This window comes from Hemibagrus wyckioides, linkage group LG06 (assembly GCF_019097595.1).
Source record: "Hemibagrus wyckioides isolate EC202008001 linkage group LG06, SWU_Hwy_1.0, whole genome shotgun sequence".
Taxonomy (NCBI): domain Eukaryota; kingdom Metazoa; phylum Chordata; class Actinopteri; order Siluriformes; family Bagridae; genus Hemibagrus; species Hemibagrus wyckioides.
This window is the reverse complement of record NC_080715.1, coordinates 28955993-28979841: the sequence shown is the minus strand read 5'-3', so window position 1 is coordinate 28979841 and position 23849 is coordinate 28955993. Positions and strand designations below refer to the sequence as shown.

Genomic DNA, 23849 nt, shown 5'->3' with positions numbered 1-23849 from the left:
TCCAGTATGAACCATGACAGTGGAATTTTTAATCTGTTTTTGAGAAATGGTCAGGATTGTACGCACAGGCAGGAATTGGCCAAAAGGTCCATTCTGTTTGTCTTGGGGCTGAATTTGACACTGCACAGACATTAATAATTTACATCCTCAGGCTGTTAATCTTATTTAAACGACTGAATGGGTTTAATATTTAATGCTCTGAATTTGACTTCTTTTCAATTGTTTTTTTTCCCAGTGATTAGAACATTGCTTTATCATATGCATGCAAGCTGTTTCTACTGTAGTCACATTTTATGAATGAAGCATTGTTCAATATTAAATATATCTATTTGATTGATGTTTATGTTGCTGCTGAGTGCATCTGTACATGATGATTCTTCTGGTCATGAGGAGTTTTTATCCAGCTATTCATCGCCTTCAAATTCATTGGTTAAAGCTGAGCACTACCATCTAGTGCTGAAAAATAAATAGCCAAGAATTTAAATCACAGCCAACCTGGACTTTTCTGAGATTGTTTCAGTCAAGACCCTTAATATCAGCTTTAACAGATACATTGCAGTTGTGTCTTAAACAGAATAAGATTTATTTATTTATTTCATGATTTAAAGGATATCAAGCTTGGTTAATGTAGAACAGTGAAAGAAGTGCCCCTAATTAATGGTTTCAATAAGAAATATTGAAATAAAAATTTATAATCCTTCCTTTGGCTTAGCATAAGCCTCCTCTGAAAAAAAAATTTGATTATTTGTTCAAGCTAATTGTTTTTAGCATTTGTTTTACTATTTTAGAGGCCATTTTAAAATACATCGCTATAGGAAAGAGTATGTTTATCGCTTGGCAGTTAAGAGTTGTGTAGATTCTGCAGACGATTTGCTTATTAGGCTTCCGCTTCAACACAGTCCTCATTGAAGAAAGCTTTGAGCTTCTTTCCACTGGAGATGTATTTAATGCTCTCCACCTCTCCGCCATAGTTGCTGGGCTTCTGGAAATGGATCTCCAGATGGTCCTGCATATCTTCTTCATCGCTTATGTCCTGAATGCCTCTGAGCAGTACAGTGCGCTTTGGCACACCCGAGAACGTCTATGGATGGAGAACGTATCAAAAAGTAAATAACATACAGAGCACAGAGATTAGAAGTTATTGAAAACAGCTTGGGCTGGCTATAAAACTGTTAAAGCAGCGCTACATAATACTGCTTCTGGAGACGGCAGTTTCAGCCTCATGAAAGACTTCTTAATCAGCATCAGGTGTGTTGCGGAGCTGGAAAGTTCTAAATATGTAGTGCACTCAAATAGATACCTCAGATTCTTTAAACTACTTTCTAACCCTAAAACACGTTGGAATCATCAGCGGCAAATCACCTGAAACTTCTTCAGCTGGTAGCCATACAACGGTGCCACAGTGACTTCCATCTCACTGGGGGCATCAATGTAGAAATTCCCCCTGAGCGTCAAATTCTCTGCCACTGGAGATGGAACAAAAAAAGTTGCACATCATTTTAGACGCTGTCGGTCCATATCTTTACCAGAGAAGAAAAAATACAGCAAAATGCTGGTGAGCAATGAGTGAAGAGTAATGTTCTTTCTTTGCTTCTTTCCAGCTCATCTTCCAACCAAGAGCTGTGATTGCATATAGTATACAGTAATGTAAGAATGTCGCTTTATATTCATCTGGTTTAGTGTTTTAAATATCTGTATAATGTTCAAATATAGAAGTCAGCATTGTCTAAACTGTAAGGATTTAACTCTTAGGAACGCAGAAACTTTTTACCGCCTGCAATATATAAACAGTTTGTCTCTAAACTGACAGGCAGTTAAAGGATGCTGTAAATGCATCTGTGCCACTGTCATTAAGAGGCAAACAGAATAAAAATAATGAAGGCAAACAGTCCAAAGGTGCAAGACAATATTTAAATCAAAATATAAGGCAAGTGTTGGGAGATCGGGCAAGAGATTGGTAATGAGCATAGGCCGAATTATGGCTGAGAACAAAAAAAGGCTCATTTTTGACAGGCACATGAAAACTGAACAAATACTTTGCCGAGATGAAGACATACAAGGGTAGAAATTGATAGATTATTCAAAGGGAAAACTCAAAACACATGACACATTAGAGGGACAATACAGAGGCATGACATAAATCAAACAAAAAACAAACAAATTAAGCAGACACGAGCACCATAGAGCTGCAGGCTGGAGAGCTCCCAGCACTCAGACCTGAGGGGGAAAATTTGTTAGGTGCGTGTTAATGAATGTGGTCTTCACTCACGTTAACCTGACATGATTAAACTACTATTTTGATGTGTTTCACAGAATTCAAGTCCTGATCTCAACCAGTCAAGATTTCTGGCAAGCTTTCCATAAAAAAGAATAGTATGCCTCTGATTTGTATCTGTATAGAACATATCTGTTCAATCTGCATAATAATGTTTGTGTTTAATTACATGCCATATCTAATGTACAATGTGTTGGGTGTTAATACTTCTAGAACGTTCAAGCCTTTTGTTTAGTATAAAGCTGACCACTGCCATCTAGTGGTGAGAAATCACTTGATTTAGTTGTGTTGTCTGAAAAATATCTGATAGATAAATAAATAAATATCAGATATACATATATATCATATATATATATATATTGGATTCTTTCTAAGGTGTAATATATATATTACACCTTAGAAAGAATCCAATTTGTATTGGATTGGGTTATATATATATTATATATATATATATATATATATATATATATATATATATATATATATATATATATTACACCTTAGAAAGAATCCAATCCAATACAAATAGGGAATTTATTCCATTCTGGGTGATTATATACCCTGCTTACGTATATCACATACAGACCTCCAGTCTTGAGGAAGGTAATGCGGCCTGCTCCATTCTTCATATCATATTCGACTCTCTCCACCTCGCCTCCTCCACGGCTTGGTTTGGAGAAGCCTAGCTCCAAGCGGTCTCTCATTCGTTCCTCAGGCAGAAGAGTGAAAGCATTTGAGAACTCGATGGTTCTCTTGGACACGGTAATATGCACCTGTAGAGAAGAAGACACAACCATGACGAAGACATAACCCTGGTGTCTTTTTCACAGCGAGTATTTAGAACTGAAATGATGTGATTTTACCACACCTCGAATTTCGCAGAGGGCTCGAGAGATATGGTGCCTGGTTTTACTTCACTCTTGGTTTTGTCGCAGGCTACAGTGCACTTCGGCAGCCTGAGGATCTGATCCGCCACTTGAAGACAGGATGAATGAAAATGTCATGTTGAACGAGATGATATATTTGAATCTGAGATATTCTAACCACTGCAACGGCTATTAACCTGCTCGGTTTCTGGTTCTGTCTGTAAATATCTGAATATGTAGCTGTAAATATCTATAAACATTTGACATGTTGTTATTATGTACAAACACTATGTGTGGAAAGTTTCAAGCAGAAGTCTTCCATCAGATTGGATATTAAAAATTTCACACAACATTCAATCTATCGTACGTTTTCAGAGAAGATGCTTTACCTTTCTCTTCCTCGAAGGTGATGAGAGCTTCGCCTCCTTTCAGCAGAAAGGCAGGTCTCTGGATGATGGTGAAGACAGCCCTGATATCCTGATCCTCATGCTCTTCTTCCTCAGCCCACTCATTTTCCTCCTTGTTTTTGATGCAGGTGAATCTCATTCTTTTCTCAGGGATCTCAGCTTTGATCTGTAAAAGTACAAACACGATGCTGACCTTAAACTGATCCTGATACTCTGTCGCTGTTGGTTGTTGTTAGATGTAACATGTTTGCATTGTTTATTTGAAGCGAGAACTTAAGTGCTGCCCTCGTGTGTTCTTCTAGTCTATTACATCTAAAACCAAATAAATCAATACCTTAAATCTCTGCTGCAAATGGTCTGTTTCAGTCCGCTTAGTTTTCAGCTGCAACTTATATTGCTGTAGTTTTTTCTGCAGATCCTGGTTGGTTTGTGTCATAGTACTGACTTCTGCCTAAAGGAGAAAGAGTTGTAGATGTAAGTCAAGTAAGTGAGGCAACAGCACTAGTCTTATAGCTGCAAATAAAACATGACTTTAGTCTAAATTTGAATTGGAAATGAGTACAGACTGAATTTCACCATGACTGCTGCAGTGTCATGTACATGAACATGTATTATTACAGCATACCTGTATATCCTTTATCTTATCGTTGAAGCTGGCTACAAGTTGCTCTCCAGCAGTCATCAGATTTGTGACCTCCAGCTGCGCTTTTTTCTTTGCCTCATCAGTGTCCATTTTCACCAGAATCAGCTTGTCTTTTTCTCGTTCCACAGCCTCTACCATTTTCTAGAGGATAGTGAATAATAATTCAGTAATTAGTGTTTAATTAATGCAGCCTGGTAAGCATTAAACTTCTATAAAACTATTTATTAAAAAAAATCACAAAGTAGTTGTGGTAGTAGTAAATAAAAGTAGTAAATAAAAAAGTGTGACTATAATTGAATGTAGTTAATTAATACAGCCATGTAAGCATTAAGCTTCTAAATAAGTATTATATAAAAGTGTGACAAATTAATGAATTAATGCAAAAAAACTAATAAAAATAAAAAAAATTCCTTAACTCTTGTGTATTGTGATGTTTAATGTCACTTACTTTCTCACACATATGATATTAATAAATCGACTTTAAGACAGTACAGGTTGAACTACTACTACAATAATAATAATAATAATAATAATAATAATAATAATAGGTTATTTTACTGTTTTGCGTTAGCGCTACCCACATGACACATTCATACAACCCTGTTTAAATACTTTCATTTACACATCATTATAAACTAAGATTAAAATTTCCATTTATTTTATAAAACTTTATAAAGCACTCCTAATAGTGTAGAAATAAACTAAATCATATTCATTTTTACATTTGTTTAGCACCAAATTCAGTTTCTATCTAATATGTGTTAAAAAAAAAAAAAAAAACATTTAGCAAACACATTATAGAGGAGTGTTGATTATGTCTTGATGACCCTGGTGAAAGCTTCTGCACTAAATTACAGCGTTACATGTTATTTTGTTGGTTAAACAAGAAAAAATTTGAAAATTAATTGAATGGATGTAAAATAATAAATAGATCATCCTAAATCGGATAGGTGATTGAAAAAGGTTGAGTATGCAACAATAACAAATGTTCCAATTTGGACAAAAATGATATGAAAATGTGATGTAGATGTGATGCAAACGCACTTTCAATTTCTCCAGCTCCTCCCTGGTTTTGGTCAGATCCTGGTCTTTTGCTGACTGTACAATCTGCTTCAAAAACAAATAGAAAGAAAAAATGCTTGTTAAGAAAAAGGTGAATAAATAAAGAAGTAATAAAGAGAAAATTATTATTATTTTTTTAAGCACAGAGGCAAACTTTGCTTAACATGCAACACTATCCAAAGGATAAAAGGTTAAACTGCCAAACCATCTCGGGCAGCTGCTAAGCTATTTTCTAGCTTCATAAATTCATAATTAGAAAAAAATATATACTAGTTTATTTGTCAACATGATGCATTCGTAGTGGAAGTTCAGCAACTTTCCATTCTATCAGCACCTTTACCAGGTTTAATAAACTTGCTAAGTGGTTTGCCTTTTGATCAGACCGAGGTCAATATTCACATTTACAGCATTTAATAAACATTCTTAGCCTTATAAGTCCCTATTAATGAATGCATCAATACTGGTTCACAGTTTAAGCATTTTATTATTATTTTTATTACGTCTTTACATACATTTCTTTCCCTTTACCTCATTCCTTCATTTCATTTTCCTCAGAAGAAAAAATGTTAAACGTGTCAAAACGGTGACTGAGCTACTAGTAACATATATATGATATAACTATCAAAAAACAACCCAATAAAACAAGTAGAAATAATACTTTTTTTATTTAATAATAATTATATTACATTATTACATATTGTGGCTTAATAAATAATGCTAAATTAATAAATATAAAAATTAATGCTAAAAAATCCAGTTTGATCTGAGGCGCTAGCTGGCAAAAACAAAATGGCAGATCAGTATCAACAAACCTGCATCACTTGTTTGGTTTGCTTTTTTGCTATCAAGCTGAATATTTCAGCAGGTGAAAAAAGTGTTGAAACAAAATGTATTAAACTAAACTAAACCTAACTACTACAGAGTGAGCTGTTTATGCAGTTTACATATACTATATAGACGATACTGTCGATATAAGCTAAGTATAAAAGCACAGACGTGCAAGCTAGGCGTCCCACCATTCCCTTTAAATGTATTACAGGGTTAACAAACACCGTGGATTAATATTTTACGCTAAGCAGAGAAACACAAAATGTACGCTTTATGGATTGTATATAATGTCTACTATTACAAAAATGACATTATATTGTCGCTTGGCCGTTGCTTTCGTCCATACATCAACATGAAGTTATCAAGCACTCGAGCTTACCTCTCCGTTTACCTGCTCCTGTTCACCTGACATCATGACACAAACTATCCAAAATAATAAGAACAACAGCAATAACAGAGGAAGTCTTTCGAAATATTGTCCAGTTGTGTTTTTGCGAGTGTAAAAGGGTGGAGGATTTCAAGGAAGTCACGTTCAGAGCCCTGAAGCGAAAGTGAAAGTAAAGTGTCCATTAAAAATAACAAGTTGGGCTTTTCCAAGTTAACTTTATCCAGGTGACTCGGTTACTTCAAGACAGCAATGACACAGTTCACATCAGCTCAGTTCTAGCGCTGCTTTAACAGGAATGGAGGAGAAAACCTTGGTTCTTGAGGGTCTACCAGGGGATTTTGAGCTGGTGAGATATAAACTAGAGCTTTACTTCAAAAACAAGAGGAAATCTGGTGGAGAGGTCGTGCAGATTAAAGAGCATCCCGAGGACAAAAGGAAAGCCCTGCTCATCTACCTCCTAGAAACAGGTACCAAATTATAACCCACTTTAATAGCAGGATTATTGTTAACAACACTGTGTAGACACATTCTGAAATAGGACTATGTGTATTCCTCAGCAACTCTACGCCTGTGCTCACACTTTTGCTCGACTAACACTTCCTGCATCGGTTTCTCGAGCCATGTACTGCACTTTAGCACCAATAAAACACAAGTTGTTTTAAATAATGTTAGTTTTAACATTGACATTGACTATTTAATAAGTATTAATCAATGCAGGTTCCATTCCTGACTTTTCAGGACTCAAGTGAAAGTGACTGGGGGATTTCTAAGAGTTACACCCTGTGACTTAGTGCAAAACATTTAGCAGCTTGATTCAGTTTATGCAAATTTACAGGACAGGCTTATTTTTAGACATGGACGCAGTAAGAACAATATTTTTTTTTTGCCGCAGGTTATTTATGTACAACCAGAAAATTTGTGAATGGGCCTCAAAATTCTGCTTTGTCTACAGCATACTATAATCTGAAGCAATCATTGTGTTTATACTGTTTATTTAAATGACACTGAAATAACCTCACTTTATTTGTTAAAGATGAGTTTAGTAATGTTAACTAAAGCGAGAAATAATTATAATGAAATCTGATGTTGCTGCCAGGACTCTATATCCTATTTTGACATTTTGTTCCTACATTAATGCTTTTTCTTTTTTCTTTTTTTGGAAAATCCAGATTTAAACAATGTCCTTAAACAAGAAGTGCATAAAATCGATTTCAAATCCCAGGGAGTTGTTGAACTCGCAGTGAAATCTTTGAATGTCAAGAAGGAAAAGGTTAAACCACCTCTTTTGCCAAGACCCACGACAGAAAATCTTGAACATGTCAAAACTGCACAAGCCACAAATGTACAGGTGAGAGTTTTTTTTCTAATGACGTTCTAATCATTAGCGAGCAATAGTCCGGCTGCTTATTGTCTTTCGAACATAACTTGTTCTACCTGTTAGGCCTTTACGTCTATTACTCTGCAAGGTTTTAAAGGAATACTGAAACTCTGCTGGTAAATGTAAAGAATGAGGAAGTGGTTCTATGTTTGTTTATTTTTTTTTTGCACTTATTACATAAATGGTGCCTTTTTTATGCTTTTTACTCAATAGCCTTAATCATGTTCAAATGCCTAATCTATTTCTTTTCTCCTTTTTTGCATTTTTCATGAACTATGAAAAGGCTGGTGCTAAAGTTCAAAAAGGTACTGCAATAAACTAAATAATATGTAACATTCAGTAATGTGCTACATAAAAGCTATAAACATGTGATGCTAAATAGGTCAATGAAATCATTTTTGTGTCTCAGAAAATGAAGAGGACTCAAAAACCAAGGATCTGCTTATCAGATGCATGGAGTCGGTTGATAAAGATATTCTTACAGTATACTTTGAACAATTTACAGACAAAGCTGAAATTACAAAACAAGGGAAAAACAAATGGATCCTCAAAGTAGCCAGTCATTCAGGTAAAAGTGTGCTTTTTATTCCTTGTCAAATTTAAGATGTGCAAATTTATTGTTATTCTGTGCAAATATTAATTAATATTTATATAAATATTATTTATATGTGTAAATTTATAAGTTATTCTGTGCACTAAAAAGACATTCTGAATCACACACAATAAAATACAGTAAAATTAATTAGAATTAGAGCAATACACCACAGATCCTAAAAATGTTGATGCTGTTCTTTAGATGTATTGACAATTCTAAGTCAGAAGAAACATGATTTCGATCTGACGGTGGAGTTGTATAAAGAAGCAGTTTCAGCAGAGCAGTGGGATCCTCGTCGCTTCATCTTAAGTGGTTTTGAAGACAGCTGCAAGTGTAAATTAATTAGCATGTTCATTGGAAGCTGCAGTCAAAAAGCAGCACACACCTGGGAGGTAATAGATGATGAGAGAATTGTGGTCACCTTCAATGAAGACATCGGTGAGTTCCAGAGCCAGTTTTCTATTATCAAATTCTGTCCAGCTGATAAGGGGGTTTATGACCTATAACATTTTGTAAGCTGTGCATGGTATTTAGAGGGGCTTCACTGGGGAGTGTTGGTTTTGCAAGACTGAGTCTTTATGAACCTATCACTATGTATAATCAGGTTGGAGAAAACTTGTAGTAGATTTTGGTCCACTCCTTAATGCAGGACATTTCAGTCTTTTTTCCCCCTCTCCAAGCTCCAGTTTATAGATACATTGGCCTGCAGAATAAAAAGGACTGAATGAAACTGCTGTAGCTTCAAGTTTACAGATGTTGATTTTCTTTTTTTTAATTCAAAAGTGGGATTGTGCTACTGACAACTTTAAATGGCAAAGAACATTTCTGATTAAATACATTCTATCTTAAGAAAAATTATCTACAGTATAGGACACAGGGACAGTAGATGTCCTCTGAATGTCTTCATATGAAGATATGTAGTCTCAGAAGGTTATGAGAAATCCAGTCTACATTTCTGGCATTTGGCAGACACCCTTATCCAGAACAACTTACATTTTATCTCATTTTATACAACTGAGCAATTGAGGGTTAAGGGCCCAGCGGTGGCAGCTTGGTAAACTTGGGATTTCACAACCTTCCCATCAGAAATCCAACCACGTCTAATTAAATCAATTATGAATTGTTTTCCAGATTCAAAATCTTTTCTGGAGAAGTGTGCAGCCAAAAATCTGAAGAGCATGAAGATTGAAGCCTCTCATTTAGAGTTTACAGATTCGGTTCTGGTACAGGGGGATATGAGCAAAATTTCAGAGGATACTCTTACCCTCTACTTCAGCAACAAAAGGAGTGGTGGAGCTGATATCAAGTCTTTAATTTGGGTCAACAAACAAAAGAGTGTGGTCATATCCTTTCAAGATTTTCATAGTAAGTTTTCCAAATATCTCTTTCTTAATACTTTTTTATATATGTTTACATACCGGACAGTCGTGAAAAAAACATTTCACTGCATGTCGCACTGTGTATGTATATGTATGTGACAAATAAAATTTGAATTTGAAATATCTTTGTATGTATTATGTCACAATGTAAAGTTACTGTAAAAATGGTTCTTCTGCATTCTGTTTCTTCTGCCATAGCTGCACAAGAAGTGGTGAAACTGAAACATCGTCTTTGTGGCACAGACCTTACCACTTCGCTTTTCTACTCAAGTCTTCAGAAGGCTTTGACAGGAGACACACCTACATGTCCCAATATAGCAACAAATACAATTATTCCTGTCAACGAGGTACTCCGCAATTTCATTGAAAAAAAACAAAAGTGCAAAAACGATTTTGAGATTCGATTAAAGGAAGTTCATGCTAATGTTATTTTTGACAAGACCACGTCCCCTGGAGAGATTGCACTAGAGATGGCTGTGGAAAAAGAGTCTTTAGCTGCAGTTCGACTAGGAGCAACTTGGGAAAGTAAAGCCCAAAGAGAAGCACAAGCCTTTCTTAGCAGGTACAGCACTGATGAGTTGCCAGTTGAGGTTGAGATCTGGAAAAGGGTACAGGGTGATTGCCTTGGATTTGTCAGTTCTGATGCGGAGGTCACTTACATGGAATCCAAATCCAAAATTGCAGTAGTTGGCCTAAAACCAGACGTCACCACCCTGTTTGACAAGATTAGGAACGTTGTTAAGAACGCAACTTCAGAATTAGAATTGGAAAGGAACACTTTTGAAAAAGTGATTCAGTTTGACTCAAGACAGGCACTAGAGTTAGTAGAAAAATGTGTTTTTCAAAATGTAAAACTTCAAAATGTAACATTAACAAAAAATTTTACTAATCTGACATTTCGCCTCCAAGGTTTGAGGGATTGTGTAGGTACTGCTGAAAGGGTCATCAAGCAATCGCAGGAGAATGTTATCTTTCAACAACTGAACCTCTCAGACCATATGGTTCAGTTCCTGAAGTCACTAGATCTCAAGAAATTTGAGCAAAACCATTTTGTACCAAGTAATATTCCAGCTTTATTTCTGAACAATGGAGAGCTTCTTGGGATCGTTGCAGAGAAAGGACGCATCGGTGCAGCCGAAGTCAAAGTAAAAGAAATCCTTCAAGAAGAGTTTATCCAACTTACACCTGATGTAGGCACAGTAATTAAAAGTGAAGACTGGGTGAACTTTTCAAACAAAATTAAAGTGGAATTAAGTGATAATTCACAGAATGTTAACATCATACAGTCAGAGACCCAGATTGTAATCTGCGGATTTGCTCAAGTGGTGGAAAATCTTTCAAAAAAAGTTAAGGATTATCTGAAGAAAAAGACACCAGCAACTGAATTTATCAGTCTAAAATCTTTGCAGGAAGTGGGGTTTGTTGACTCTTGCATGAAACTGTCCGAAATTCCAGAAGTCAGAAACCTTGGCATAAGCATTCGAACTTTCAGAACAATGAATTCTCCGTGTATGAAGGTTACAGCGTCAAAAGAAAAAATCCAGGACGTAGTAGCTGTTATAAAAAAGCATATATCCACAATTTGCACAGAGAAGCAGACTTATTCTAAAGCAGGAGAATCTAAGGTCATACATAAACACGAAGCCAACATTCAGGCCAAAGCCAAGGATTGGGGTTGCAAGGCTTACATTTCAACTCACAAGACTGGCCCTTCAAAAAGATACACCCACCAAGTAAACAGCAACATTACTTTAACAGTTACAGAAGGGGATCTGCAGCACTTTCCAGCCGATGCTTTGATTTGTCCTATGAGTAGCAAACTAGCTTTTGACAATCCAGTCGCTCAAAGGTTTCTTCAAGTTGCAGGTTCAGATATTCAAGCAGTGTGCAACAAACTCCAGAAAGAAAGACAAACTTTACTTGCTGGGGACGTGGTCCTGAGTGACCCGGGAAATCTCAATGCCAACAGCCTTATTTATACTGTGTTGCCTCAGAGTGGTCAACAGTTCACTTTGAGCTCTCACTACCTTAAGTCAGCTATTCTCAGTAGCTTCCAGAAAGCAGAATCAAGAAACGATACTTCTGTCGCAATGCCAGCAATAGGGTGTCAAACTTTTGGGTTCTCCGTCAAAGAAAGCTGCATGGCAATCAGAGAAGCGGTACTACAGTTCAGCAATGATCAACAAAATTCCCCAAAGAATATAAAGAACATATTCATTGTAGATTCTGATATGAAGATACTGGAGGAGTTCAACAACATCATTGCTCAGCTGGTATGTGAGATTTTTTTCACGCAACCATACCTGTTATTTGTTCATCATAATTTAACAGATATTATGATGAACTATTTTAATTCTCCTCATCTATCACCAGGAATTTTCTAATGTTAAAGCATCTGCAACTCCAACAAACACTACCTCTCAAAACCAAACAAAATCTCAAACTCTTAAACAACCATCAAACACAGAAGGTACCTTTTCTTATTACTATATTAATGTAACTGTAACTATTCATTTGAGAATTTATGGTGATTAGTTTTTTTTTTCACATATATGATAGTAACTGTTCATGGAGTGCTAGTGTCTCTCAAAAAAGGAGATATCACCAAAGAAACAGTGGATGTCATTGTTAATTCCAACAACAAAGCTTTGGATCTTGACACAGGTACGCATATATTACTGTTTTGCATCTGGGAGAAATTTGGGGTGAGCTTTGAGGCGAAATCAGATTCCTGGAATCAGCCACCTACAGCAGACTGATAAAATTTGTCACTGTATTATACTAATGAGAGGAGATGTGGTTACTAGTTATCCCTATTCATGTGCTAAGCCTGCATACAGAAAGCCACCAACTATTATATCCATCATCACTAAGAACTGAATGTGGCACTAATTGGACAGTAGCAACAGCTTTAAACTGCAATCTTGTCATCATTTTCAACATTTCCAGACTTTGTTCTAGTTTGATAGAACATAGGTTATAAAAGAACTGAACATAACATAGGACATCGCCCTTAGTCTGATTGACCGGAACTGTGTAACCACAGGGATAATTATCCCTGCTGTTGTGGGGCCTTGTAAAGGGTCATTTGTAAGCTACAATAACATCAATTCCCACCACGACACATTCAATATGAAAAGTGGGGGAAAAAATTGATGCCCTTACAAAAGTGTGTTTTTAATTTGCTGTGTCAGAGCACATAAAAATACTTTAATTACGCTTTTACAGATATAGCTTTAAGTGGCTATTTATTCTGTTCTACTATCCCGAATTTCAAATATTTGTGCAGCATTTTAGACTGAAAAATCAGTACAGCATGAGCAACAGGCTAGACAAGGGACCACAGAGAATAGCATTAGCTTAAGCTAGCCAACTACTGTTAGTAGTAACTCTAATGCTGGTGATGACCTTCTCTGGTCATCAGAGTACAGTGTGTGTTATTGATTTGTGTTACTGATTGATTTACAGTGTTTGTTATTGATTTGTTATTGATTTACTATGTGTGTAAATTAAGTGAATGGAATACAATACTGATATGAACTCAGATAAAAAGAAGGGGAAGTAGAGAAAGCGAACTTTAACCTGTTGACTTTACACTGCAAGCGGTCATGTTGATGTTGGTGTCATTCTGTGAACAAGGAAGGAGCTGGTAGTTGAGAAGGAGAAACTGCAAGCTTTTGGTGGTTTTACAAATTACAGTTGCAACTACCCCTGGAATGCTGCACTAGAGTTGTTTAGCATGTTAGTAAGCAAAGAAAAAGGGGAATAGATTTCTCTTACTAGTAAATCTGCCCCTACCAAATCCCCAGCTTGCAATCTCAGTGTGTCTTTAACACATGTAGCACACGTGAAACTACATTGCATAACCTTCCCCTATGTTCAGAGATAGTTATGAGGATAGAAATGAGTGCTTGTTTGTCCTTTAGTATCTAGACCCTCTTCTAGGACGTATCTAGAACCCAGTTCCTCTGGGTTCTTCTGATGGTTAGTGATTGTAGCTTTCGGAAGGAATTCTACCTGTTGTGTGGTTCTACATACGTTTAATGGTTTTCTTTTAATCGAGGAACAAGCAGAATAACTTTTTTTATGAACTAAATGGAACCTCCTTTTCCCAAGAGCTGTGTGGTGAATCTATTACATGTAATTGTAGTTAGTTTTGGCCATCTACAATTTCAGTAGCTGAGAACTCTGGTGTACAGGGTGCTGGGTGATGTGATGCACTTTTAACTTTATATAATGCTATTAATGGTAAGTTTGTCTTTTATGTCATGTGTAGGCGTGTCTGGTGCAATTTTGAAGGCGGCTGGACAATCAGTTGTGGATGAATGCAAAAAACATGGTAATCAATCAACCAATCAAGTACAGATTCAAGTTTAATTCCTGCTGATTTACCGTGTACAATCAGGTCCATAAGTATTTGGACAGCGACACAATTTTTCTTCATTTTGCCTCTGTACAGTACCACAGTGGATCTGAAAAGATTCGAGACGTGAAGTATAGACTTTCGTCTTAATTCCATAGAATGCAATAAAGTATTGCATTAACCATCTAGGTATTACAGATAGTGCTTCCATTTTCATAAGTTCAAAAGTCATTGAATTCCTCATAAGTAGGAAGAAAGGACTGGAGTTTATTAGGCTGAAAAAAGTAAACAGATCTATTAGAGCGATAGCAGAAACTTTATGAGTGGTTAAACCAAAAATTTGTGGTACATTCATTAAAAGAAAGAATGTGCTTGTGAGCTCAGCTTCACTAAAGGCCTGGAAGACAAATAAAGAGGATGATCACAGAATGTACATTTATGGCATTTTGTAGACACACCAGATATCCAGAGCAGTTTACATTTTATACAACTGAGCAGATGAGGTTATAATGGCTTTGCTTAGAGGCCCAGCAGTGGCAGTTTAGCAATCCAGGGATTTGAACTCACAACCTTCTGATCATTAATCCAGTACTTTAACCACTAAGCTACCACATCCCCATTTTTTTTTTCCTTTGTGAAGAAAAACCTCTCCGCAACCTTTAGCCATGTCAAGAAAACTCAAGGAGCTCTTCGTCAAGGCCTACAATCAAGAGACACCTTCATGTAACTCTCAAGAACTCTATAGATTTTACTAGAAAACAACTTTACAAGCCTGCACAGTTCTGGGACAAGATTGTTTGGACAGAATAAACCAAGATTAACTTGTTGCAGAATGATGGGGAAGCATGAAGAAAGAGTTCATGATCCAAAGTATTCCACCTCATCTCTCAGATATGGTGGAGGTGGTGTTATGGAATGGGTATGTATGACTGCCAGTGGAACTGGGTCACTGGTGTGTATTGATGATATGACTGCTGATAGAAGCAGCAGAATGAATTCTGTAGTGTATTGACATGACGTTTTGCTTAGATTCAGTCACATCCTGCTAAACTAATAGGACTCCACATCACAGTACAGATGGATAATGACCTAAAACATGAGGTCAACAACCCAAGATCTTCTTAAGGCAAAGATATGGAATGTTCTTAATTGGTCGAGCCAGTCACCTGACCTCAACCTAATTGAGTTTGCTTTTGACCTACTGAAGACGAAGCAGAAAGGCACACAAGAAGCAACTGCAGGCATGGCAAAGGACCTCAAGGGAAACTCTTTTGCATTTGATGTTGTCCTTAGTTTCCAGACTTCAGGCAGTCATTGACTACAAAGGTTTGGCATCCATCCGTTCGTCTATCTATCCATTTTTGGTACCGCTTATCCTACACAGGGTTTACAAGGACCCAAGGAAGCTGTCCCAGAAGAATCAGGCACAAGGCTGAGGGCAACCTGGACAGGCTGCCAACTCATTGCAGGGCACAATCACACACTCACACATCCATTCACACACTATAGACATTTTAGAGATGTCAATCAGCCTACCAGAGAGAGGAGGAATCCGAAGTACCCAGAGGAAACCCCTGAAGCGTGTGAAGAACATCATGCAATTATGGAAAATTGTGTCACAGTCTAAATATTTATAAACCTGATTGTATTTGTGTTCCAAAGTATTTGACGTATTATTATATAATGTTTACAGGAAAACAGAAAGAGAATGGAGTGGTATTGACAAGCGGAGGTAAACTGTCATGTAAGCACATTGCGCAGATGGTTGGGCCAAATAATGCTGCCGATATTACTTCCTCTGTGAAGAATGTCCTGAAACTGTGTGAAACTACAAAGGCTGCCACAATAGCCATCCCTGCAATTGGCACAGGTGAGACCACCCTCGTTCAAAAGCATTAGATGTGTCAAATGAATGTAAAATCAAAATTGATGTAAATATTTTTGCAGGGAGAGGTGGTATCGGAGCAAATGATTCCATCAAGGCTATTCTGGCAGGAGTGGAAAGCCATTTGTCTCAGTCAACATCTTCTAGCCTTCAAAAAATAACCGTAGTGTCATTTGAGCAGAACATTTTTTACGCCTACTGCAACTATTTCAGAGAGAGGAACAGCACGGTTAGTGATGTGTAGTTGTAGTAGTACAGTCATTTTGTGGTTTTAGAATTTAATAATCATTGATTTTACTCTTTTTGCGTTTAGACTGCACCTACCAATGTGCCTGCAAATAAAGGTATGGAATGCTGAAAACACAAATAACAACATGGCATTTTTAAAATTATGACGCATCTTCTGTAGTGGTTAATTGTTTTTTCGTTGGAATTATTCTTTTTTTCTCTCAACAGTCAAAATTGCAGGTGTGTGGATTGAAATAAAGAAGGGAAACATTACCAATGAATCTGTCCGTGGTATTGTCAACACCACTAATAACCAAATGAACTTGACAGGAGGTGTGTTGCTATGATTTATACTTACAATTTATCTATAGTTATATGGTATTATTCTGGCTATATGGCACTGAAATCTGCCAAATAAACAGACTTGTACAACATTCAGATACCCTATTATTATCCATATCAAGATTTTTTCAGGGTTACTAGTATATCAAAAGGATTTTGGAGGACCTTGGACATTATGTCCCAAGGTTCCAAAGTTTAGTTATGCATAATATAGTCAAGACTTGTAGAAATTTAAGTTTAAGTAAATTTAAGTTCTTATCTTTACTACATGAATAAAATACTATCCTTTTGTTCAGGAGTCTCAGGGACCATTTTCAGTGCTGCTGGACCTTCTGTTCAACAGGAGTGTCAAAAACATGGTAAGTTCCTGATTAGGCTAACAAACTGTATACTCAAATTTAACATAATTCCAAGGAAATAATTTCCAAGGTTTAAACAAATAAATACTTATTTGACCACCTGCCTAATATTGTGTTGGTCCTACTTTTGCTGCCAAAACAGCCCTGACCCGTCATGCACTGTGTATTCTGACACCTTTCTATCAGAACCAGCATTAACTTCTTCAGCAATTTGAGCAACAGTAGCTGGTCTGTTGGATCGGATCACACGGGCCGAACCCACATGCATCAGTGAGCCTTGGCCGCCCATGACCCTGTCAGCGGTTCACCACTGTTACTTCCTTGGATCACTTTTGATAGATCAAATCAAATCCTTACTCTTGTCCATTTTTCCTGCTTCTAACACATCAACTTTGAGGACAAAATGTTCACTTGCTGCCTAATATATCCCACCCACTAACAGGTGCCATGATGAGGAGATCATCAGTGTTATTCACTTTGCCTCTCACTTCCCATAATGTTATGCCTGATCGGTGTATGTGAAATGAGATATATAGGTCACATACTGCAATTCTGTCTTACGTGTCATTAGTCTGTCTTACCTTTAGCTTACTGATTGTCTTTTAAGGTCCACTTCAGAGTGATACAGTTGCAGTAACCAGTGCTGGAAATCTGCAATGTGATTTCATCATCCACATGATGGGACCCCATTCCACTGCAGAGGCAAGGTTACGGGTAATGAAAGTATTGGAGAGATGTGAAGAGAAGCAGATCAGCACCATTTCCTTCCCTGCGGTTGGCACTGGTATGCATTAAACTGTATTAAAATGCTTTGTGAACTGATTTATATAATCATTGACACATTTCACAGCTGATTTCATTCTCCTAAAGGTGGAGGTGGTGTTAATAGGATGGATGCCATGACTGCTATGTTACAAGGCTTTCATGACCACTTGTCTCAACGTTCCTCTACTGTCCTCAAACTCATTTACGTTGTCGTTGACCGAGATGAAGTTCTGACAGAGTTTCAGAAAGGATTAAATCAATGGGCTTCAAACTCCCAGGTAGAAATCATCTCTGTACTGTATATCATGTGGTCAGAAGTATGTGGACACCTGAACCTCACACTCATATGTGTTCCTACCCCTAACTAATGTAAGCACACAACTGTATAGGATGTCTTGCAGTAGTGTTAGCATGCATGTGGTAGCATTACAATTTCACTTCATGGAAACCTGTTCCAGTATGAAGACATGATGTGTGAAGGTTGGAGTGGAAGAACTCGAGTGACTCATCCCCACTAAACACCTTTGGGATGAACTGGAACACCAACTAAACCCCAGACCTTCTCCTGATATCAATACGTGACTGAACATAAATCCCAACAACTACTGTCCAATATCTAGTGGAAAGACTTCCCAGAAGAGTGGAGCTTAAAAGGGGAATAAATCTGAAACGAGACATTCGAGAAGCACATATGGGTGTGATAGTCAGGGGTCCACCAACTTTAAGCCCAATGTGAATATTTCCATATTAAATTTATAGTGAGACACCAGTCTTAAATATAACAATGTTAACACTATTAGCAGAACATTGATGTCACTAAAGAAAGCAAGGATGAAGATGAAGATGAAGGTGAATATTATTATGGTTCAGATGAAGAGAGTTTTTCTTCTGAAGAGGAAGATGTCTGTAGTGGTAAGAGTTGTTTACCAAATATGTGCAGGAAAATATCAGATTATTTGAGATACTCAAATCAACTTATATACAGGAAACATCAAAGAAGCAATCATTGGCCCAATCAAAGTTAAAGTGCTTTGCGGCGACATCACAAAAGATACAACGGACGCTATAGTCAGCAGCACCAATACCACCCTTAATCTAGGCTCAGGTACCTTACATATTTATTCTATATGCCAATATGTACTATTAATATCACTGGTCCTGAACAAGGCAAAGACTGCAAGGTCAAGGTTTAATAATACTGTACATCATTGCTTTCAGGGGTATCTGGAGCTATCCTTAAAGCAGCCGGACAGACCGTTGTGGATGAGTGCAAAAAATTGGGTAAAAAATCCCTTACTCTGGGATGTCCAATCTTATCCACAAAGGAATCGGAGTGGGTGCAGGTTTTCATTCCAGTCAAGCAGTAGCCACATCTGACTCCACCTTTTTAATCAACTGATCTTGGCTTTCAGTAGGCTCAGGTGTGTCTTCTGCTTGGTTGGAATAAAAACCTGCACCCACACCGGCCCTTTCCGGATAAGATTGGACACCCTGGCCTATATCCTAGCTCTGCTTTGGTCATGATTATTGATGAGAAATTGTGATCATCCTCCCTCTTTTTTTCCTGGATAAAGGTGTTCAACCCAGTGATGGCGTGGTCTTGACAACAGCTGGAAACCTTCCATTTAAGCACATCGTCCATATGGTTGGTCAGACCGAGGAGAAAGAGATCACAAACTGCATGTTTAAAGTTCTGAAGAAGTGCGAAGAAAATAAGATTCAATCTGTTTCATTCCCTGCTCTTGGAACTGGTAAGCACACTCATGCTGTTTCATTCAGGAATAAAACATGAAATGCTGTGGATGTTACATTATACATAAATAATCCTAATAATAATTTTTAATAGAAGAATAGTCCAGTGTGTTTTATTCAACCATTTGTAGTTGCATTTAATGTTAAGACTAGTAAGATTAGTTGCTGTCCTCACTTAGACCAGATATTAAACGGTTGCCTCACCTCACTAGCCACCTTTTTTCTTAAATCTTGAAGTTATTAAAACAGTGTAGCTTGTCACGTTACTGAGAAACCAGAATGGCTGAAAGTGCTGACACTGGAGACTCCTTCCATAAATGTTAAATATAAATGCCTTCTAAAAGAAAAGCTCACCATATTAATACTCATACATTCTCCATTAGTCTCCACTATACACCAAATCCCTGTGAATGATTAGTTACTACAGAAATTTTTATGTATTAAAATGAATGCCTAAATATGAGCAAAATTATTTAAATTTCAAGTTCTTTAAAAAGAAAGTGGTGTGTGTTTTTCCTCAGGAGCAGGAAACCTGGCAGCAGCTACTGTAGCAAATGCCATGATGGATGCAGTGGCAAATTTTTCTATGAACACACCAGCATTTTTAAAAACTGTCCATATTGTGATTTTCCAACATACGATGGTGTCAGACTTTGAGGATGCTATGATGAAGTTCAAAAGGATTTCTCGAAAACCTTCTCCAGGTAAACTTTGGGCTGGATACACTGATCATTGAGACGTTTGATGCAATATGCAATGCGCTATTGATTTTTTTTAAACCAACAATGCTATATGTTTGTGCATTCTGTACAGCAACTATCCCCAAACCAACTCAAACAAGAATGTCAAATACCACCAAGCTAAGCTATTGTCTCGCTGCTGAGACAGCTGCAGTGACTTTCCCAGTCACGAATGTTGAGCTATATGGAACATCATCTACTGAAATTGCCAAGGTCAAAAAGTTCCTGGATGATCTAGTTTCAGAAGAATGTACTAGCATGGATGTTCAGTCAGAACTTATAGCCAACCTTCCCGAAGTCAACAAGAAGGCTATCGTGGAGTTCAGCCAAACCAATGAAGTGCGTGTTCAAGTGGTGGCAAAGGACAAATTGATTGTGTCAGGGAAGAAGGATGATGTTCTAGACACCGTTCTAAACATCAACAAGTTCGTCCAGGCAGCCCGCGACAGGGAAATCCGAGAAGGTGAAGAAAGGAGGCTGAGCAAAACATTGCACTGGGATGTAGCAAAAGGAGAGACTTGGCAGCCACTAAACTCCAGCATTAGCTATGAACTGGAGTTAGCTTTTCACAAGAAAAAGGATAAATATACCTACCAGGTCAAAGGGGAAACATTTACTATGGATTTCAAGGAGATGAAACAGGTAAACTCCAAGGGGAAGACCTGTAAAGTCAAGAGAACCCTACTTGCTGACTCAGACACAGGTAATAATCTTATGTTTCTGCAAGCTTGGACTGCGAGCCACTTGGAAATTACTTAACTTTTAAAATTTCCTGTGATTTTAGGAATCAAATTTAGGATGGTTTCTTTGTTATGTCACACTCCATAGTGGTGGTTGGTGATTCATATGAAAGAAGACACTCAGAGATTTAAGAATTTGTAGTTTATTATATTTCAATTATTGCCTAACCTACTAGGGGAAATATCTGCGTAGAAATATGTTTATACTGATTGAATAAGTCAATTTCCATTTTGCCGGCAGCGGAGAACTGGAAAAAGGATAATTAACACACTACAGCCGTACAATTAAGTACATATTTTTTTGTTTTTTAGCTGTCATTCAACCTCCACCAACTTGGAGCAAAATGGATGGAAATGATTTGGAAACAGTTGTTTTATCTCCAACTTCAGAAGAATACAAAAAAATAGAGAGAGACTTTTTACAATCCAGCCAACATAAAGACATACCTCCTCTCAAAGTGATGCAGGTATAAAGACCATTTTGATCAGATTTTGTCATCATATAGTGACACATTTGATGTTGTAACTAATTATTAATAAATGTGTTGATCCACAGATCCGCAGAATTCAGAGTCAGTCACAATGGCAACGGTACTGCGTGTTGAAGCAAGCAGTGGACAAAAAGTACCCCAATCAGAAAAATGAACAGTTCCTCTATCATGGCACGACCATAGACATTTGTCAGAAAATCAACAAGAATGGCTTCAACAGGAGTTTCTGTGGGAGAAATGGTACGTCTTACGTTCTAAACACCCAATATAGTATTTAGTCCAAAGTACTGAATTTTATTCTTTTTTCATTTTTAAGCTGTCGTTCACGGTGATGGTACGTACTTCGCCAAAGAAGCTTGGTACTCCTGCTATGATCAGTATTCGAACCCTGATCACAACGGACTGAAGTATATCTACAGAGCTAGAGTTGTGACCGGGTCACCATGTAAAAGTCAAAGGGGGATGAAGGAGCCGGACCCTCTGAACCCGAAAGATCCCCGTGCTGGGCTTCATGACTGTGCTGTAGACAATTTGCAAAATCCATTCATCTTCGTGGTGTTCTGTGATGCCGGGGCTTACCCTGACTATCTCATCAGCTTTAAGAATACCTTGTGACCATATTTGGGGACTTTTTAAGTATATCATTTACATAAATCATAAATTAATTACCTTAATCCAGCAATGATGTGTAAACTTTAATAATTAAGCAATAATTCATATTCAGATGTAAGCCATAATTCATTCAGTTTCCATAAACCATGTTTTCAGGCACTAGTTTGGGTTCTGCTGTTTACTCTTTGTAATGCTAGGGTTTTTACATAAGGTAAATAAATACATAGAAAAATAAATACACCAGATGCATTTGATTGTGTACCTTAAATGGAGCAATGTAAGGAATTCAGAGAACTTAATTCAAACACACGGTCACATGTCCACAAACTTTTGGTCATGTAGCACCAATATATGTTTCTTTCCCAAACAAAGTGCAAAATTGTATTGTCTCTGTATGCTGTAGCATTAAAATTTCTCTTCACTGGAGCTAAGAGGCTCGAACCCTGTTCCAGCATGACAATGCAGCTGTGCACTAAGCACAGATCTCCAGGAAGACATGATGTGTGAAGGTTGATGAAGGTGGACTTCAGGTGAACTGTAATGTTCTGCACAGATCCCTGACTCTGACTCAACCTCACTGAACACCTTCGGGATGAACTAGAACACCGACTGAACCCCAGACCTCCTCACTCTTACAATATCAGAGTCTGATCTCACTAATGCTCTTGTAGCTGAATGATCACAATGATCTAGTGGAGAACCTTCCCAGAAGAGAAGAGTGGAGCTTATAATAACAGTAAAAGGGAAATAAATCTGGAATGAGACGCTCAACATGGACATATGGGTGTGATGGTAGGGTGTCCATATACTTTTGGCTGTATGGTGTTTATTTTATCTGCGCAAAAGGAGTGAAGCAGTTGAGATCAGGATGCACTGTACTAATCTAGTTTCCTGATATTTCTTGGTATACAGTCAGACACTTCTCATATGATTATGGCCACAAGGCTTATGATGAGCACTAAAGTAACACACATTAACCTGACTACACAACCTTGAGACTATACCCAAGGTAATGAACTGTCTATAGACCATGAATGGATTTTGATAATGCAATAATGAAATCATGTGCTTTTGAGTCACCACTGGGCATCAAAATGAACCAAGAGAAGGGCAACAGGATCTAAACTTCTAGCTTTCAGACAAAAAAAGATGAAGAAGACAAAATCCTATGACGTTACATACAGTATGTGATCCATATAAATTAGCAAGGGCATGTGGTCAGACTGCCTTAAATACATCTTACTACCTGTTTCCCGCCTCAAAGAAATCTCAGGGTCTCCAAAGAAAAGAAACAAAAGGACTTCCAGTGAGTCGAGTTATTTCAACTCAATGATTCATTCAGCTTTGCCCAAATGTCCAGTGAGATCATGTGACTATAAAAGTATAATAAAGAATGTTTTTTGCTATTTGTGTTCATTTGTAATATCCTGTTATGTCTGTGTTTAGAAAAATTACTTTCACACACACACCAAACATGCTGGAAATCTTCAACTGATTCACTGATCATGATTCAGATTCATTAAACTCAATGACCCATCTGATCCACTGATCCAGGTAGGAGTGAACCACACTGATCGCAGTTCTCTGGCAGATGAAACACAACACAAACCTAGATATCATCATGGGAAATTCATTGGTTTTGCTTCCACATTTCAAGTTTGTAAGAAAGCCTAGAAGTTTCTGCTAATGATCCGAAAACCTCAGTGACTCGTTCAACATTGAAGAGATTTTTTTTCATGGCAATTTTGTAA

The 23849-nt window shown here is 37.3% G+C and overlaps 2 protein-coding genes across 6 annotated transcripts; one reads left to right on the top strand and one right to left on the bottom strand.

Annotated features, from left to right (window-relative positions):
• Positions 1-569: 569 nt before the first annotated feature.
• On the bottom strand, positions 570-6638 carry nmi (N-myc (and STAT) interactor). 2 transcript variants are annotated; one of them, XM_058392560.1, is made up of 9 exons: positions 6461-6638; positions 5236-5301; positions 4174-4332; positions 3883-3999; positions 3531-3714; positions 3144-3250; positions 2862-3048; positions 1363-1466; positions 570-1081 (listed from the first exon to the last, which is right to left on the bottom strand). In XM_058392560.1, the coding sequence occupies exons 1-9, from the start codon at positions 6494-6496 to the stop codon at positions 878-880; spliced, it is 1164 nt and encodes a 387-aa protein (XP_058248543.1). In that variant the 5' UTR covers positions 6497-6638; the 3' UTR covers positions 570-877. The 2 variants fall into 2 exon arrangements, with proteins under 2 accessions (XP_058248543.1, XP_058248544.1); XM_058392561.1 differs by having other exon boundaries at positions 571-1081; positions 5236-5298.
• Positions 6639-6764: 126 nt separating this feature from the next.
• On the top strand, positions 6765-23448 carry parp14rs3 (poly(ADP-ribose) polymerase family member 14-related sequence 3). 4 transcript variants are annotated; one of them, XM_058392559.1, is made up of 26 exons: positions 6765-6936; positions 7639-7817; positions 8131-8152; positions 8257-8415; positions 8644-8880; positions 9574-9807; positions 10020-12094; positions 12195-12291; positions 12381-12485; positions 14098-14160; positions 15878-16054; positions 16132-16298; positions 16383-16413; positions 16526-16630; positions 16936-16998; positions 17606-17782; positions 17869-18041; positions 18567-18612; positions 18749-18868; positions 18982-19044; positions 19338-19514; positions 20037-20219; positions 20329-20958; positions 21308-21462; positions 21552-21726; positions 21803-23448. In XM_058392559.1, the coding sequence occupies exons 1-26, from the start codon at positions 6765-6767 to the stop codon at positions 22099-22101; spliced, it is 6084 nt and encodes a 2027-aa protein (XP_058248542.1). In that variant the 3' UTR covers positions 22102-23448. The 4 variants fall into 4 exon arrangements, with proteins under 4 accessions (XP_058248542.1, XP_058248540.1, XP_058248541.1 ...); XM_058392557.1 differs by having other exon boundaries at positions 18567-18675; XM_058392558.1 differs by having other exon boundaries at positions 18564-18612.
• The last annotated feature ends 401 nt before the right edge of the window (positions 23449-23849 follow it).